The sequence below is a fragment of the Miniopterus schreibersii genome, assembly GCF_964146895.1.
Source record: "Miniopterus schreibersii genome assembly, chromosome: 16".
In the NCBI taxonomy this organism is placed as follows: Eukaryota; Metazoa; Chordata; class Mammalia; order Chiroptera; family Miniopteridae; genus Miniopterus; species Miniopterus schreibersii.
Window position 1 is genome coordinate 18013959 of NC_138116.1, and position 17075 is coordinate 18031033.

Below are 17075 nucleotides of genomic sequence, written 5' to 3' on the forward strand. Positions count from 1 at the left end.
TGAGCTCAGCAAAACAATATTTCCTCTTCACCCACTGGGTAATAAAGCAGTGCCAACCAGGCTCTGAGGCTCATTAGCTAGACCAGGCAAAAAGTCAGGCAAAACGCTGTTTAAATCCACACCATAGCTCTCCCTGGAGCTCCTAGCATCAGGACCAGGAGAGCTCCAAATAGCCTCTTCGGTGTTCTTTTCTTTCTTTTTACCTTACATGGCCTTCATGAGGAGTAATTAATTATGGCTTATAAGCAGTAGTTAATTACAGTTTATAGACTCTAGGCACAATATAAATATTTTCCCTGAAAGCCAAGTTAGAAGAAATTCCTGTTAGAAGAAATGCGATGTAAAACTACTGCAATTGAAATAAGTATTCGAACTAAATGGTCCCAAGCCCTGTCAGAAAAAGAAAGAACACTGTAATCTATCTCTGCAATAATGGGCATATAATAATAGGATCGTTTTCAGCCCCTTTCCCCACCCCGCTGGGTAAGGGTTGGCTCACATAAGGAAAAAGCCAAACGAACTGGAGGGGAAAAACCCCGCCAATTACTGGTGTTGCCTGGTAAACAGCCTGCGCCAGAGGATACGGCTTTTCTGGCTCTCAAGTACGCTTTTTTTTCTTTCCATGCGTCTGTCCTCCTGCCTTGAAGCCGTGGGTTGGGGAGGTCTAAAAATAGTCCATGAATCACGGCAGATACTGTTGTGCAGCAGTTACATAAACAGCCGGCCCGGGCGCCCGCACCCGGGTAGGAACGGAAAATATCTGGGTCAGGGTTGTCACTCTGAATAGGGTCCCCCGGAGCCCGCCTGCGGGAGGCGCGGCCGGGGAGGAGGCCTGGGCCTGCGGGCCGGGAGCAGCAGGGGAGCGGCGGGCGGGCGGCCGGCGGGGGAGAGCGGAAACCCCGGGCCGGGCGCGGGCGGCGGCGCGAGCAGGGCGGGCGGGCCCCGCGCTCTCTCCCATGGCCGGGAGCGGGCCGCGGCGGCGGCGGCGCTGACAGGCCCGGGGCGGGGCCGGGCGGGGCGGCCGGGGGCCGCGGGCCGAGGGGAAGATGAGCGCTCTCCTAGAGCAGAAGGAGCAGCAGGAGAGGCTGCGGGAGGCCGCGGCCTTGGGGGACATTCGGGAGGTGCAGAAACTGGTGGAGAGCGGGGTGGATGTGAACTCCCAAAATGAGGTCAACGGCTGGTAAGTGGGGAGCGGGGGAAGACCAGGGTCAGAGCTGCGGGCCCGGGCGTGGGGCGGTCGCCGGTGACCTCAGCGACGCCAGCTAAAGCGTGGCCTGGCGCCCCGGGCCTCGGAGGTCGTGCGCTCTGGAGGCCAACCCCGGCTCCCCTGCCCGCCCGGTGCAGGCCGGAGCGCGGCCTGCCTAAATCCTGGCCCACGTGGTCTCCCCCCGGCGGCGCCCGCCCGACCCCTGGCGCCCCCGCGCTCTCTGCATCCCCCGGCCGACTTGGCCTGAACAGTGCTGGCAGTGGTTCTCACACTAATTTGGAGTTCACCCCAGTGCAAGCGTTGAATTATTTTGCCATAGGTGTTTCTGCAGAACACATCTGTAGAGCAAAAAGCATAAGCAGCTGAGCAAATAGGAGTCTTACGAACTAACACGATTTCTGGGCCCCCTCCCCCCAAAAATCACTTGCATCACTGTTCTGCTTCTCTGTTGTCTCTGCAGTCGTCATTGCTGCTGCCTACAGCTGCCTGTTGAAGGAAGACTCGTTTATAGTGTTTTGCTTTGTTTTCCTGTTACAGTTTCAAATAGAGAATTTAATCCAAGGCTTTAGGTACCTGCCTGCAGTTGAGTCCTTCCCAGTTAAATAAGGAGTCATTTGAAGATGGGCTGGTGGTTAAATGTTTAGTGTTAAGTTACTGAATGTGGTATTATTCTGCCCTCTTCACATTTAAATTTAATGTTTTTATTTGATCCTGCCTATTTTACTAGCTTAAAGTGAGTTTGCAAATGTTTAATTTTTTTTAAGTGGAATCATACATTTGTAACTGAAAAGGACATTGGAGATGGGTTCAACCCAAGAGTAACTTGCCCTAGGTCACACAAGTATTAATGTGATAGCCAGGATCAGAACCACGGCTTCCTAACTCCTCACAAATCTATCTTCCTCCTTACCCTAAAGGAAAAAGCCTGAGTAGCTGTTGAGAAAGCCAGGAAAGAGTAGATAGTACTGTTTTGTTTAAAAGTGTTTGCAAACAAGCTTGCTGTTCTGTGTGTACCTTTTCTGAGCATTGCTGGGTGGTTCACAAGCTGTGAATCACTGTTCTGGCACCTGGAGGCAGTGTTGTATGGATGAATGAGCCTGGTCTTTCCTGCAGGTTCTTCATTTCTGCCTAGCTATTCGAACTTACTGGAGTCACTTCATTTTCCAAAGTGTGAGCATTTAACGAGATGAAGCATAATATAAATAGCTAACATTTACTGAGTTTGCTCAGTAGCACACACAAGGTTCTAAGTGCTTTACATGTATTATGCCATTCACAGCGACCCAGGGATAAAGCTTTTGTTATTCTCTCCGTTTTATAGATGAGGAAACTGAGGCCTAGAAAGATTAAGTAATTTCCCCGAGGTCATAGAATTTACAGTAACTAGTGGAGCTGGGAAACGAACCCAGCATCAGACTCTAGACCCCACTTTCCTAACTATAATGCCTGCCACATAATAGGTACTGTTAAAAAAAGAACTACAGGCCCAAGATCCCAAGGACTTTATTGCAGTTTCAGCCCCTCCCAGAAATGTGACCTTAAACCAGATTAGGAATTTCCTGATCAACACTAGTGAGGGTATCTACTAAGTAAGACTCCTGCTGCCCCCAAAGAAAAGTGCACTTGCCTGAAAAAAATGATCCTTTCTTGTCTTATGGTAATAACTTTCTTGTCCCTCTTAGTTTCTGCCTATAAAAACCCTTCATTTTGCCCTGGCCAGTTGGTTTAGTGGTTAGAGCATCAGCCTACAGACTGAAGGGTCTCGGGTTTGATTCCTGGTCAAGGGCACATACCTCGGTTGCAGGTTCAATTCCCAGGCCCTGTGCGGGAGGCAACCAGTCAATGTGTCTCTTTCATCTTGATATTTCTTTCTCCCTCCCATTCTCTCTAAAAATCAATGGAAAAAATATCCTCAAATGAGGATAAAAAACAAACAAACAAAAACCCTTTCATTTTGTACAACTTCTTGAAGCTCCCTTCTGTTTGCTAAGTGGGATGCTGCCCGATTCATGACTTATTTAATAAGCCAATTAGATCTTCAAATTTACTTAGCGGAATTTTGTTTTTTAACAGTGCTCAGTTAACGTCAGTTGAATCAGAAGTTACCTGAAGAGGCTTCTCATAGATTTATTGGGACAGATGTCTAATTGGCACCTCAAATTCGTGACAAAGGTTGAATTCTGTTGTTCTCCTAGCTGCCCCAAGCCTGCTCCTTGGCGTCTTCCTCATCTCAGCATCTGAGGTGCTCAGGCCAGAACTCTCAGTGCCATCCTTGCTTCTGGTCTTTCCCTCATACCCCACATCCAGTCAATGGGCTAATTCAGTCAGATCCACCTTCAGCTACAGTCAGAATCTGACCACTTCTCACTGGCTCTACCACTACCTCTGGTACAGAGCCGCCATCATTCTGTCACCTGGATAATTGCAGTAGCCTCCTAACTAGTCTCCTTGCTTCTCCCCTTATCCTGATCCTCCCTGACCCTCCCTCCTTACCTCTGTGCCTCCTCTTTGGATTTTCCCCCTTGCTTTCCTCATTCTGCTCCTCTGGCCTCCTTGCTTTTCCTGAAACATCAGGCACAGCTCTGATTCAAGGCCTTTGTGTTTTCTTTTCCTTCCATCTAAAATACTTTTGCTCCCTTACCTCCTTCAGATCTTAGCTTAGATGTCACCTTGGTGAGCTTTTCCTTGGCCCTCAATTTAAAATTGCACCATGACCTTCCCCTCCCTCTTTCCTTTCCTTGTTTTATTGTCCCTATAACACTTAATAACAATACTTCATAACAACCGAGGATATTTTCAGCTTATTTATTTGCTGACTGCCTCAGTTTCTTCATCTGTAAAATGGAGGGAACGTTGATAATAGTAATAGTACTTAACTTATGCGTTGTTTAGAGGATTAAATAAGTTACTATATGTATTGCTTTTAGACCAAAGTCCAGCATGTAAAGCATTATATCTGTGTTTATTTTATAAGCAGTGTGCTGGATAATGGGATATAAAGATTACCCTCAAAAAACTTACTCTCTAGCAGAGAAAATCAGAATGGTTACTGCTTTTAGTTCTTAGTTGCTCAGTAACCACAGTTTCAGCACTGATGAATGATGCCCAGGGCCTCTGGTCTGAAATACTTCTCAGCACTAATAGGATATTCTGACTGCAAATTTAAAGCTTAGAGAGCTGAAGTTCAAAGATAGAACTCCCACATCAACTGTAATTTAAGTGTCACGCATACCCCTTGGCTTTAAGGAACAAGTATAATGGCTCAGGAAGAATTTGAAAATATTGCCTGGTTGCAGTGGCTCTTGAGTTATGACTGCCCAGAACCACACAGGTCTGGACTGTAAATGATGATCACTCAGGGCGCAGGGCTGTGGGGTGTGAGATGTGTTGACTTAACACAACTTTACATGGTGATACTTTAGTTAGTTGGTTTGTCCCAGAGTATCTCAGATCCACTGGCAGTAAATTACCTCCTTCACTGTCGAGCTTGTCATGAACAAGTTTATCATGATTTACTGCTGGCAAGTGAGTACTTATTTCCAAAAGGGAGCATATTTCTCTCATCATGCTCCATTCATTTTTGAGTGCCCACTTATTATAATTATTTACTTTCCAAGCCTATGCTACAGACATCCACACACGAACAGTACACTGTTGGCTGCAGTTTGTCCAGAATCAAGGATGCATTGGCTCCTTCTACTCCTTGCAACATCTACCTTGTTCTTGATTCACTCATTCAGCAAATATTAATTATGCACTTGTATGTCCAAGCAGATACCTCTTTATCTTCACAGAGCTTATGTTGTAGAAGTCTAGATCAGGACTCTGCCCTTACTTTTCCCAAATTGGCAGTCATTTCATCATTGAGTGCACCTTAAAGGTGATTGAGTAGTCTAATTCTAACGAATAACATTATAGAATGTCACTCTTACACATCAGTGGAGTTGTTTCCAGCCAGTCAGACCAACCTAGTTTTCTGTAAGTCATAAATGTCAGGGCACCCAGGGTAAAATCAGCTTTTTCCTGGAACCAAATTAACTATCTAGATACTATATTTCCCCTGTGAGTGACCTCTCACTGTTGAACATAGTTTCTATTCTTTACCGTATCTGTATTTGGCTATAAGCTCTAAGGATATTTATCCCAGTTCAGTTAGAGAGTTGGCAAATGAGAACATTTCAAAAGAGCGTGGGAAAAAGTCTTTTCCTTCCATATTATTATTCAGCTTTGACAACTGGAGATGCATTTTGTAGCTCTGAATCCTTTCGTTTCTGTTAAGATGGAGTTTTTGCTGGCATGCTAATTATATTTCTATACAGAGTTAAACTAATAGCCTTTCATTGTGTAAATAGCCCCTGTGTGTACAATATTAAATAAATAATTAGTTTTACTTAAATGAGTCCAGTACGGTAGAAGAGTTCTTGAAATTTTGGTGGTTGATGTACATTTTTTAAATGCCTTAGGAATTAAAGTCTGTCTAGTGCCTTACATTTCAGCAGATGAGGGTATGTTTGTAGTCTTCTGGAGAGCACAAGAGAAGCCAAGTATTTTAAAAACAGAAAATTGGAAACCCTTTTTCTGTGAGTGTGAAGGAAAGAAAAAGAGGAAAAGGGAGCAAGCAACTGAGATTCAGACAGGAATTTTTTCTGTATTAATAGTAATAATTTTAATGGCAGAACAAGCTTATAGATAACAGATGGGTATTTGCCTGATAATATTTAATCTTCAAGTGATATTTGATGCATATGAATCAAGTTTCCATAGCTCCTAAAAAAGGAATGTGGCAATATAAAAATATATTTTAAAGAGATTGGGACAATCTAATGAGCAATGCTAGTAGACTTAACACTCAGCAATACCATTAGAGTTATCCAGCCAGCCAGCCTGTCAGCCTTCTGGAAGCCATTGAAATTAAAGCTCCTAGGACAAATTTGTTTCTTCCAAGGGCTAGAAATGAAATTTAAAAATAAGTTTTAAGCATACTAAATATTTTGATCATTTGCTTTCTGTAAAGAAAAGTTGAGCTTACCAGCCTGGTTTCCTGGGTCTAGCTGAATTCTTGCATATATTTATTTATCAATGTGTAGAATTTGAAATCCCAAATTACCTCTCCTCTTTTTAAATCACCTTTTCCTCCCTTTTCTTTGGGACAGGACCTGTTTACACTGGGCATGTAAACGCAATCATGGTCAGGTAGTCTCTTACTTGTTAAAATCAGGAGCTGACAAAGAGATTCTTACCACAAAAGGAGAAATGCCAGTCCAATTAACATCAAGAAGAGAAATCAGAAAGATAATGGGAGGTGAGTCTGTGTTTGGGGGCAGCTTTTGATTTTATCAAACTGATTTAAGACTTGTGGTATTATTGGCTGCATTCTTGATGCCATTCAAACAACCAGTCTGTTTCTAAAAGCAAAACTGTATCACTGTGCCAAGAGAGTAATTCTGTGTTGTTTCTGGAAAGGTAGGCATTACACGATTTTGTTTTTTTAATCTGTAAAATTTAAGACAATAAAAATGGTAATCATAAACCTAGTGAAATATTCTTTTCCTTCTGACTTAAAGAGGCACTAAACACTGACCAAAGTATTTGTCATATACCAAAGGACACTAGTTTTCACTGGACACTTTTCTTGGTAATTTTTGAAGGACTATGTAAAGGTCTGTGTTTTCTTCTTTTTAAGTGGAAGATGACGATGATGGTGACAACTTCCCCCAGATGAAGAAGGAGTCAGAACTGCCCTTTGTTCCCAACTATTTGGCCAACCCAGCCTTCCCTTTCATCTACACCCCTGTGGCAGAGGATTCGGCCCAGCTGCAGAATGGGGGCACCTCCACACCTCCTGCATCACCCCCTGGAGATGGCTCTCCTCCATCTCTCCCCGCTGGGGAACCTCCCCTGCTAGGGGCCTGTCCACGGGACCACGCCTCTTTGGCATTGGTTCAGAATGGGGATGTGTCTGCCCCCTCTGCTATCCTCAGAACACCAGAAAGCACAAAACCAGGTCCTGTTTGTCAGCCACCAGTGAGTCAGAATCGATCACTGTTTTCTTCTGTCCCATCCAAGCCACCAGTGTCTCTGGAGCCTCAAAATGGGACATATGCAGGACCAGCGCCAGCATTCCAGCCATTTTTCTTCACTGGAGCGTTTCCATTTAATATGCAAGGTAACTCCTTGTTAGCAACTGCCTCTGCAAATGGGCAGACAGTATCCAGAGGTCTAGTCCTTTACTTACTGGGTTTTTTGGGGTGAGATTTATTTGAGTATAATTACAGATTTACAGGAAAGCTGTAAGACTAGTATAAGGAACTCTGTTTAGTCAGATTCACAAATTGTTTACCTTTTGCCCTTTTACCCTGAACTGTTTAGGTGTGTATTTCCTAAGAACAAGGATCGTCTCTTACATAATTATACACAGTACAATTATCAAATTTAGGAAATGTAACCTTGATATACTATTTTCTAACCCATAGTCCGTATTTAAATTTTGTCAGGGATCTCAACAATGTCCTTTTTAACTATCTTCACTCCCTCCGCCCCTGCTCCCTGCCCAGGATCACCCATAACATTGTTATCATGTTGGTTTAGTCTCCTTTACTCTGGAACATGTCCTCAGCCTTTCTCTATAACTTTGGACCTCAGTATTTCTATATGTATTTTTAAAAATTTATTATTGATTTTAGAGCGAGAGGAAGAGAGAGGGATAGAGAGATAGAAACTTCGATGAGAGAGAGACATCGATCTACTGCCTCCTGCACGCCCCCACTGGGGATCGAGCCCACAACCAGGGCATGTGCCCTGACTGGGAATCAAAATGGTAACCACCTGGTGCATTGTGTGACGCTCAACCAACTGAGCCTCATTGGCCATCCTTAAGCCTTTACCTCCTTAGTTCCAGCAGCAGAAATAAATTATCCTCTATACTGTTTTGATGGTTATCCCCTCCCAACCTACTTCTACCCCCCCTTTTTACTTTTGAAGCACAGATAGTCTTAGATGTAGAGAAGACAATATAGGAAACTGCTAGCAGAGCCAGAATTGGGCTTGAGAAAATCTTGCTGATGGTGCCTAGTTTTTCTCATTGGGTGGTACAGACATGAGTAAGTACAACCGTCTTCTGGAAAAGATCTTAAATTACATAGGCTGATTATTCCAGAACCATTCATTAACATTTCTCCCTCCCTTTTTCTAGAACTAGTACTCAAGGTGAGGATTCAAAACCCATCTCTTCGAGAAAATGATTTCATTGAAATTGAACTGGACCGACAGGAGCTCACCTATCAAGAATTGCTCAGAGTGAGTTGCTGTGAGCTGGGTGTTAATCCTGATCAAGTGGAGAAGATCAGAAAGTTACCCAATACTCTGGTAAGAAAGGTAAGGAAGGTCAGTCTGTTAAGCATGATTGGTTGGTTGCTTTTTACATTTGGAAAATACTCAGTTTTCTCCTTGGTTATATGAGTCATAGTTGAAGAAATGAAAAGATAATAGAAAAGGAGAGAAGGGTGGTTTTCCAAATATAATCATTGAGCTTTCTTTCCCACTATTGCCTCTACTGAGACATTGGCCTTTTTGAAAGTTGTAGGATACCAGAGAGAATTTTCTGAATTACCATTCACATGTATCTGTTTTCAGTTGTTTCTCTCTCTATAAGGATTACCTTAGTGCACTATCAGAATGAGGTTAAATTACAGGGCAAACCCATATGATACATGTGTGGTCCTCTCAACATCTCTGGGTTTTTTGAACATCAGGTTTCTGGCTTCTCGGAGCACCTGAGTAAGACTGATTCCTGCATTGCCTCTCCCTTCAAGGTTGCTCATCATCAGCTGCTGTTAAGGGCTTCCACCATCCCAGCCCAGCTCATGCCCCTGGGGACTTTCCTGTACTGTCACTGACCACCTGCCACAGGGATTTTTTTGCTTTTAGGCTTTAAAATGAGCCAAGATACTGATATCAACTCAACACAGTATACCAAACATATAGAGACAAGTGACTCCTCTTAATCTGATTAACCTATTTCTGTTTTAGGACAAAGATGTTGCTCGACTCCAAGATTTCCAAGAGCTGGAACTGGTTCTAATGATAAGTGAAAATAATTTTCTGTTCAGAAATGCTGCATCCACACTGACTGAAAGGCCTTGCTACAACAGGAGAGCTTCAAAACTGACTTACTAATGCAGCAGGGACTTTTATCACTGCATATTGTGACAGTGTGCGTCACCTCTGGGCCAAGGACAAGCCATTGATCTAAATGCCTTGGATGCCTGGAGGGCCCCTGGGGCCACTGAGTAGTGTACACTAACATTGTTCTGCCAAGGTAGGAAGTCCCTGACCCCCAAGCAGTGGTGCCACTCTTCCAACCCTCTTGGTGCACAATAAACCTATCGCTCAATGCTGTGAACAGCAGAGAAGTGGTCTGGAGAGGCAGAAGCCGACGGTTCTATATCCAGTGTGTTTTACGTGCAGCATGTGAGAGAGTTGTCTAAGCAGAAGCTGAGAGAGCGGAGCCTATTTCTAGCCATTCCTGTTGACAGTGCACCTGAAGGGCCAGGATGCACTTTTCTTGGTGTTGCATGCTCACAACTCTCCTGAAATGTGAACTGACTCGAGAGGAAAACTGGGGAAAGCACAGGTACTGGACAGATGGGTTTTAGTGTGACTTGTAGCTGTGAGGTTTCATATAACATATTTATAAATGTTACTCAGGTTAAAAGTATTTAAGAATAATTGTACATATGCTGTTAACCAAAAGAGCTTCCCCTCCCCCACTTTTTCCTTTGTAAACACCCATGAGGCTTCTCTGTCTCTAGTCAGCCATTGCCTAGGCTCTAGACAGTCATCGCCACATTAACTCCCCTTTGTGGTCACTAGAGGGCTCTCTGATGCCTTCCAAAAGAGCAACCACTTTTTTTTTTAACTGAAGTGATTCCTGCCATCTCCCTGCTTAATTGCACCATATGAGAAGAGCACAAACATTGCCTGTCCGTGTTCTCCACTTTCATTTTCCACTAGAAATGAAAAGCAGTTTTTGAGACTGAATCTGTTGCTGTTTTAAAAGTTATTGTGGGAAACTGAGCTACAGGAGTTAGCATATTTATTTTTGTATCAAAGATAAAGATTATTTTGAAATTATTAGGATTTTTACACAACTCTGAAATCTGTTGCTTTTGTAAACAAATTGTTTGATCTTAGGGGTCCCCCATGACCCACAGCAATCCACTACCCCCAACAAAGTCAATTGTGAGTCTACCAGGCTTTGTTCTGGAAAAAACAAACACACACCTGATTAAACTCTTGAACATGGCATAAGAGTTTTTTAAAAGAATGCATTCAAGGATTCTTTTCCTTTCCTTCAGTGTCATTAATGTGAAAAGAAAGCCACTGTCTTGTTGAAACAAACAGCTTCACTTTAGAAACAAGAACGAGCACATAGACAGGAGAGCAGGGGTTTGAAGCCAGCTGTTACAGAGCAGCCCTGCTGTCCTAAGAAGCTTTTTCCCCATAGTGCCTATAGTTTCCAAAGAAACTTAACTTCCTAACTGTTAATTTTATTGGAACACAACAGAGAGAATGTGCAGGAGATGTCAGTGGGAGAGAATGTGGTGCTGTGATGGCCTCCTGCTGCTGCCCAAATGCTGAGCTGAGGTGGAGGTGTTTTCAAGGCCGGCTTCATGGAGTCACTCTGTCCAGTGACTTAACTGTATTCCATCATTTACTGATGGCGACTTACCCTTGTACAGTGTTTGCATGGCAGAGTAAAGGTTACTTATTACTCCTATTCTCTGAAGTACTTAAAAGAAGAAACCTCCCATTTGTTTCAACCAATCAGAGGCTAGTTTATTTAGACATACTAACCTTTCCTTTAAAAAAAGTTTAATGATAAAATTAAGATTAGTTCTATCCTGGAGGAAATAAATTCAGTATTAATTCAGTCTAAATCACTGGAGTGAAAACTCTTCTGGCCATCCAGATCAATTAGAGATTCAGAAGCAGTGGAGGCCCCAGGCTGGGAGGTGACCCATAGAGGAATAGCTCCAGGGCATTTCCAGAGCTTAGGAAACAGAGGGAGCCAGGGGCTTGGCATCTCAGGTGAGAAATGGACCCTACTCTGGTCTCTCTTCTGTATAAAGTCCTCTGTGTGTGGTCCAGTGACTCCTATGTATGGCCGTAGGATAAGACTGCACAGTTGCTGGTAGGTGAGTTTAAAGTCTTAATCTATGCATTCAGAGAAATATTTTTATATGCTTTGTGTAATTTATAACAAAGATTTTTTTTTAGCTTTGTTAACTCTGAATTCACCCCCCCCTCCACTGCATATTTAAAGCATGTGTTCATACTGTGGGCAGACATTCACTGAAGATAATTTTCTTTGTGCACTGCTGACTGTTCAAATATAACAAGTATTATTAAAATTAAATATTAACTGACTGAGCCCATATTCTTTAATTTTGACCTCCTAAACAGCCCTATACTTCTAATCATAAGGGGTTCAAATTGTTGGACAGTCCCAGGGACAAGATGCTCTGGAGGGAGAAGGGGAGGGACCGTTTCCCACCTGAGCCTCCTCCATCCTGCTGCTGTGGTGCCCATGCCTTCTCAGTGGCACCCGGAGACATATCTTGTGTGGGGTCTTTCCTCCTGGTTCACCGCAGTCAGCTTCGTTTCCCCAGAGTAGCTGATCCAGCTAGATGGAGGTCATCTATTAACCACATTCTTTGATTATCCTATTTACTTTACACAACTGAGCCTCTCCTTTGGGCCATCAGCACCTGTCAGGACCTCAATGAGCTCAGAAGCAAACTCCAAAGACAGGAGACAGCTTTACACCTTCATATCTTTAGCTGAGAACAGTGCTGAATGAATCTGCGTTTCTGTTGGTTTAGGGCAGCTAGAGCCTCACAAAGCAGACGTCATGCCAAATTGATCTAATAAATCAGGGAGCATAGCAGAGACTTTTTCTTAGCACCAAGCAGAGGAAGAATAATTTGGGCATTTGTGTTTTCATACTTGCTTTATCACAAGGATGGAAGTCTTCTTCCATACACTCATAAACATCCGGGACCAAAAGAGCCTGCCAAAGAAAAAAGGTGGTTAACCTTTAACAAATGGTCCTGCAGCACAGATGGCCCCATGCATATAGCAAAACCAGATCAAAGGAGCCATCTCCATACCTACTGCAAACCATTAGGGTGGGGGAAGAAAATAAACCATCACCCACAACCAGTCACATCATACCAAGATTAAGATCAAGGAAATGAGAGAGGGAACCAGAAAAATTAGTAAGGTAACGAAGAGATCCATTCCAAGTATAAGGTATGTGCAGGTAGACTGACCCGCAGAAAATAAATCGTTGGCTTCCTCAAAAAAGCAAATTTAATTTACCCCTTGTCTCATTTACCAGCCTGGGACTGTCCGGGCAGGGGCAGCCACTGGGCTGCTCTGTGCTCCTCCCACATTCAGCTTCAGCCGGACTGAGGAAGACAAATGACTTGGAGGCCTCGCTGGTTATGGGGACCTGTCTGGAACAGACTTCTAAAGGAGTGAGGAAATAAAGTGCCATATACTTTTCAGCTCTAGAGAAGCAGGCTTAGAGGTCTGAGGGATGACAAACGTGGAGGTGTTCACAGCAGCATTCCCAAGAGGTCTCAGGTCAGATTTCAGAGACTTTATTTCTCACCTTTTTATAGTATCTGCACAGCAGAGCAGGAACTACTGGCAATTACCCAGTGCATTTTGGCTGTGAAGACAATATTTCCAGCCCAAAGCTCTTGGGTCTGAAGTCTTCAGATAATTCCAGCCATGTAGATGTATAATAAAGTCCACCTCCGCCTCTCCCCCCTCCTGCCTCCTCCAGAGGTCCTAACCCCCACACCTGTGGGCAGGCAGAGAAAGCCTACATCGAGGTGCATATTATTGACCACATAGCTTCATTTCACCAGTGCTCCATTTTTAATGGATTCAGGCCAGCACTCTAGAGTACAGGACTCAGTACTTAGGGACGGCCTGACCTGGCAGTCTTCTGTTCCCGGAGGAAAAAGCTTTATTAAAAAAAAATACTTCAGAATAGAAAATAGGAAAAATCATCCAGGGATGGGGAGGTTGTTCCATGAAGTGAATGCAGACAATATAGTGGGAAAATAACATGAGATTGGGAATCAGGAAACCCGGGGACTAGTCTGGGCTCTGCCTCAAACCATCTGTGACCTTAGGCATGACCTCTTGGGCCTCACTTCCTCATCTAAAGCATTTAGCATGGTTATCCCATGAAGCGCTTCACAGGAGCAAAAATATAACAAATGCCCCCAGTATTTGCTGTCAGGTTTATTCTGCAGACATATTTGGTGTCCTTTCCCTTTCTGAAGGAAACCAGGAATTGCCAGGAAGAAGTCCCAGGAATATGTTTTAGGCAAGTCCAGCATCTCTGGCCATCCCGTAGAAGATGCCTCTGGCTGCAATGAGGTTGGTTGGAGAATCGAATTCTGCTACTGTCCCTTTGTCCAGGACCAGGACCCTAGCCAAAGAAAAGAAGAGTCAGGTCTCCGTCAGCCCAGACCTGGTCTCATAACCTAATCCTGCCCTTCTGGGTACTGTTCAGGCCCTACAGTGATATGCCAACCCTCCTACTTCAGTCAACCCACCCAACACAGCCGCTACACCACATGTGCACACTTGCAAGGCTGGTTATTTTAGCCGTTCCGTTTGCTCTCCTGGCAGATGAGGCAGTTTCTGGGATCAAACACAAAGTTCCTATTCATCTCTGTTGGTTGGGGCTCCGAAAACCTTCCCTAATGAGCCTTTCTCCTCACCAGGGTCACAGGACTGTGCGTGGGGGAGCCACGGGCCTGTGCGCTGGGCCCTGTGTGCATCCATCTGCTTTGTGCCAACTCACAAAGGCACACGGTGGGAAGCCAGGCTGCAGTGAGCCCTGACACTGGAATCTGGGGCTTTGGCTGCAGATCTGGCTGCTGCTGATGGGTGGATCTCCCCCACCCACACACATACAGTCAGACCTAGGCCTGTGGTAATCACAGGGTGCAACCTGGTACAGGGCCAACAGGCTGGCTCCCAGGGCGAGGCAGGAGTGGAAAGGGCTCTCCCAAGCCTGGGAAATGCCCCTGGATGGGAGGGTGTAGACTGTACTCTGTTTCCCCACCTATGGGACGCCCAGAAACATGTCCTGGGAAGGAGTGCGTCTGTGGACATCACTGCCTGGCCACATCCCATACTGGAGCCCAGGAGACTGTCCCCTCTCTTCAGGGGCTTCTCATTGCACTCAGGGTATGGGATGCTTTACCACGGTCCTAGAAGTGCAGCATAGTGGGGCCTGTCCCTCTCTCCCCTCATCTTGGTTCTACTGTCCTCTTTGCCCTTTGCACTCCAGACACATGTGTCTTCCTACCTCAGTGCCTTTGCATGTGCATATCCTTGGCCTGACATTTTCAGCTTCCTCCTTACCCCATCTTCTCCCCCACTTCCCAACTCCTATTCATTCTTTAGGTCCTGGCTGGGGCTTCCCTTCCTTAGGAAAGTGTCCTGGCTGCCCCGGGTAAATTGGCTTCCTTGCGGCACCCCCCCCCCCACCTCCACAGATCCCTGCTTCCTTCCTGCAGGTTCTAATTACATGTTCAGTCGCATGATTATTTGATTAATTTCTGTCAGCCCCACTGGAATGAATAACTCCCTCCTCCCAAGGTCGGTGTGAGCCTTCTCCCCTCAGGGCTGCTGGTGAAAACCATTTTCTGTGAGGCCTGAAAATGGATCCTCTCAGCCCAGCCCTGTCCCTTATCTGGACCCAGGGCCCAGCACTTCCTGCCCACCCTCCCTTCTCTCCTAGTGGGGTCCTGGATGGGAGTGGGGAGTGGGGAAAGGGAGGGATGGGACAGACCATAGCATAGGGCAGTCTCAGCTTGGTGCCCAAGCCCCTGGGGGCTGTGGGGACACTTCTGAGAGGCGGACAACAGCTGCCCATTGCCCTGTCCATGGCACCGTCTCGGCCTTCCCATGCCCCGTGGGTGTTTATTTTGTGAATGAAGGTCTCTCGATGTACTCGCACCATCCTCCTTCAGCCTAGGCTTGTGGTCACGTCCTGCTCCCTCTTCCTCACTCTGAGCCCCCATGTCTCCACGGGGCCAGCTGCTGGGCTAGCACCAGCCACTTTCATGAGGCTTCTGAGTCCCCCGGCCCCTCCCCTTCTTCAGCACCACACTTGGACATTGGCACAGTGAGGGAATAGGTCACAGCCTTTCGGCTGAGTGAGCTGCCTCTCTGAACAAGCAGTAAGATTCCGAGGGCAAGGCCTCTTTCCTAACCCTCTGAAGAAACGGCACTCGGGAGGATCGTAGTAAGGAGCTGGGGAGGAAACTAACATTTCCCAGGATCTCCTGCACTTGGAGCTCTTTATTTCATTGACTCTTACTATAGCCCAGAGGTTTAGAAAGGGCATGGAATTGCCCAAGGTCACACATCTCTCCCATGTCCCCACAACCTTCCCAGTGGCCCAGGTGACCCCACCAGGCCCCTCCCTGCTTGGGTCCTGGCGCCCCACCTGGTGTAGTCCATGATGGTGTTGAGCCGGTGTGCGATGGTGAGCACCGTGCAGGTCTCAAACTGGGTGCGGATGGTAGCCTGGATGAGGTCATCCGTCTCCAGGTCAATGGCGGCCGTGGCCTCGTCTAAAACCAGGATTCGGCTCTTGCGAAGGAGGGCTCGGGCCAGGCACACAAGCTGCCGCTGACCCACGCTGGGAGTGGGGAAAGCAGACATTTCCAACTGGGCGCCCCCAGCCTGCCCCTAGGCCTCACTCTCCAAACTGTTTCTGTCTCCGCTCCTCCCCAGCGGCCCAGTACTGGCTTTCTGTCTAACCCCTCTCGTTTCTACCTCAGCCCTATCCTCCTGACCAGGAGTCAGAGTTGAGGTCTGGACACCACAGGATTAATGAAGGGCCTTGAGGATAGCGCCAGTGCTCAACAACACTAAAATCTCATCTTTCTCTGGCACCTGGCCTCTTCTTTCTCTGCTTGCTTCCCCCTCCTTACTCCTTCATCTAGTGCCATGATGTTTCTCTGCTTCACTCTATCAGTCATTTACACCTTAGTAAGAACACATTTAAATGGCTCTTCCTGGATATTTGCACACATATGCCATCTTGCTGAGCCTAATATTACAAAACTCAGATAGCCATCTCCCTCCCCCCCCCATGGCAAATATAGGCCAGGGCTGTGGGAACATGGAAGGAGAAGGGCAGGGGAGGACCTTTGGGACTCCCCGTGTCTGGTCACTGGGGAGATGGAGGAGGGGCAGGATGCATACCTTCAACCGCTTACCTTGGAAGCCAGAGCTAGTGAACAAAGCGAGGCTGTGTTCCCAACCACAGAGGCTGCAGCACCCCCACACCCAAGGACAAATACCTCAGCCCTTCCCAAAGGGGTGAGTCACCACAGCCCAAGTGAAGGCCAGGCTCTCTCCCTGGCCCATTCCCGCAACTAATGAAGGTTTTGGCAGCAGAATGAGCCGCCAGATAGAATTCAGGACTGATTTATGGTGGGACTGGCACAGGATACAGGTTAGACTTAAAGTGGCTGCAAGCTCAGTGAGGGAGGAGGGGAGCCCGTTTCTGTCTTAGATCCTGATGTACGCGGGGATAGAGGGGATGCTCTGGGGGAGGTGCTGATGGCAAGCGGGAACAGAAGAATGGGCCAAAAAACAACTCTGGGGAACAGGATCTGGAAGCTTAGGCTTGTCTACCAGCTACCCCCAACACAGTTGTATAAGCAAAATCTTGTTAAAATGCACATTCAGTCTTACAAGGCTGCCTGGGGGAGTCAGGGGCATCCCATGGGTGGCTATAATGCAACCAAAAAAGGTTTGG

The 17075-nt window shown here is 46.1% G+C and overlaps 2 protein-coding genes across 2 annotated transcripts in view; one reads left to right on the forward strand and one right to left on the reverse strand.

The window, feature by feature from the left end:
- Positions 1-1008: 1008 nt before the first annotated feature.
- On the forward strand, positions 1009-11637 carry ANKRD40 (ankyrin repeat domain 40). Its single transcript, XM_081116186.1, has 5 exons — positions 1009-1180; positions 6361-6509; positions 6891-7373; positions 8400-8581; positions 9236-11637. The coding sequence occupies exons 1-5, from the start codon at positions 1047-1049 to the stop codon at positions 9380-9382; spliced, it is 1095 nt and encodes a 364-aa protein (XP_080972312.1). The 5' UTR covers positions 1009-1046; the 3' UTR covers positions 9383-11637.
- Positions 11638-12857: 1220 nt separating this feature from the next.
- Positions 12858-17075, reverse strand: part of ABCC3 (ATP binding cassette subfamily C member 3) — a 39007-nt gene continuing 34789 nt past the window's right edge. The window contains exons 30-31 of the mRNA XM_081162432.1: positions 15753-15947; positions 12858-13718 (exon numbers count right to left, since the gene is read on the reverse strand). Coding sequence (XP_081018558.1) covers positions 13610-13718; positions 15753-15947 — 304 coding nt within the window. The 3' untranslated portion in view covers positions 12858-13609. The remainder of the gene's footprint in view (positions 13719-15752; positions 15948-17075) is intronic.

What these genes read in the sequence shown, in the direction of transcription:
- ANKRD40 (XM_081116186.1), top strand. Translation starts at nt 1,047, where the DNA reads ATGAGCGCTCTCCTAGAGCAGAAGGAGCAGCAGGAGAGGCTGCGGGAG. An exon ending in AATCAGAAAGATAATGGGAG is followed by an intron (nt 6,510 to 6,890) that starts GTGAGTCTGTGT and finishes CTTCTTTTTAAG; the next exon opens with TGGAAGATGACGATGATGGT. An exon ending in GTTTCCATTTAATATGCAAG is followed by an intron (nt 7,374 to 8,399) that starts GTAACTCCTTGT and finishes CCCTTTTTCTAG; the next exon opens with AACTAGTACTCAAGGTGAGG.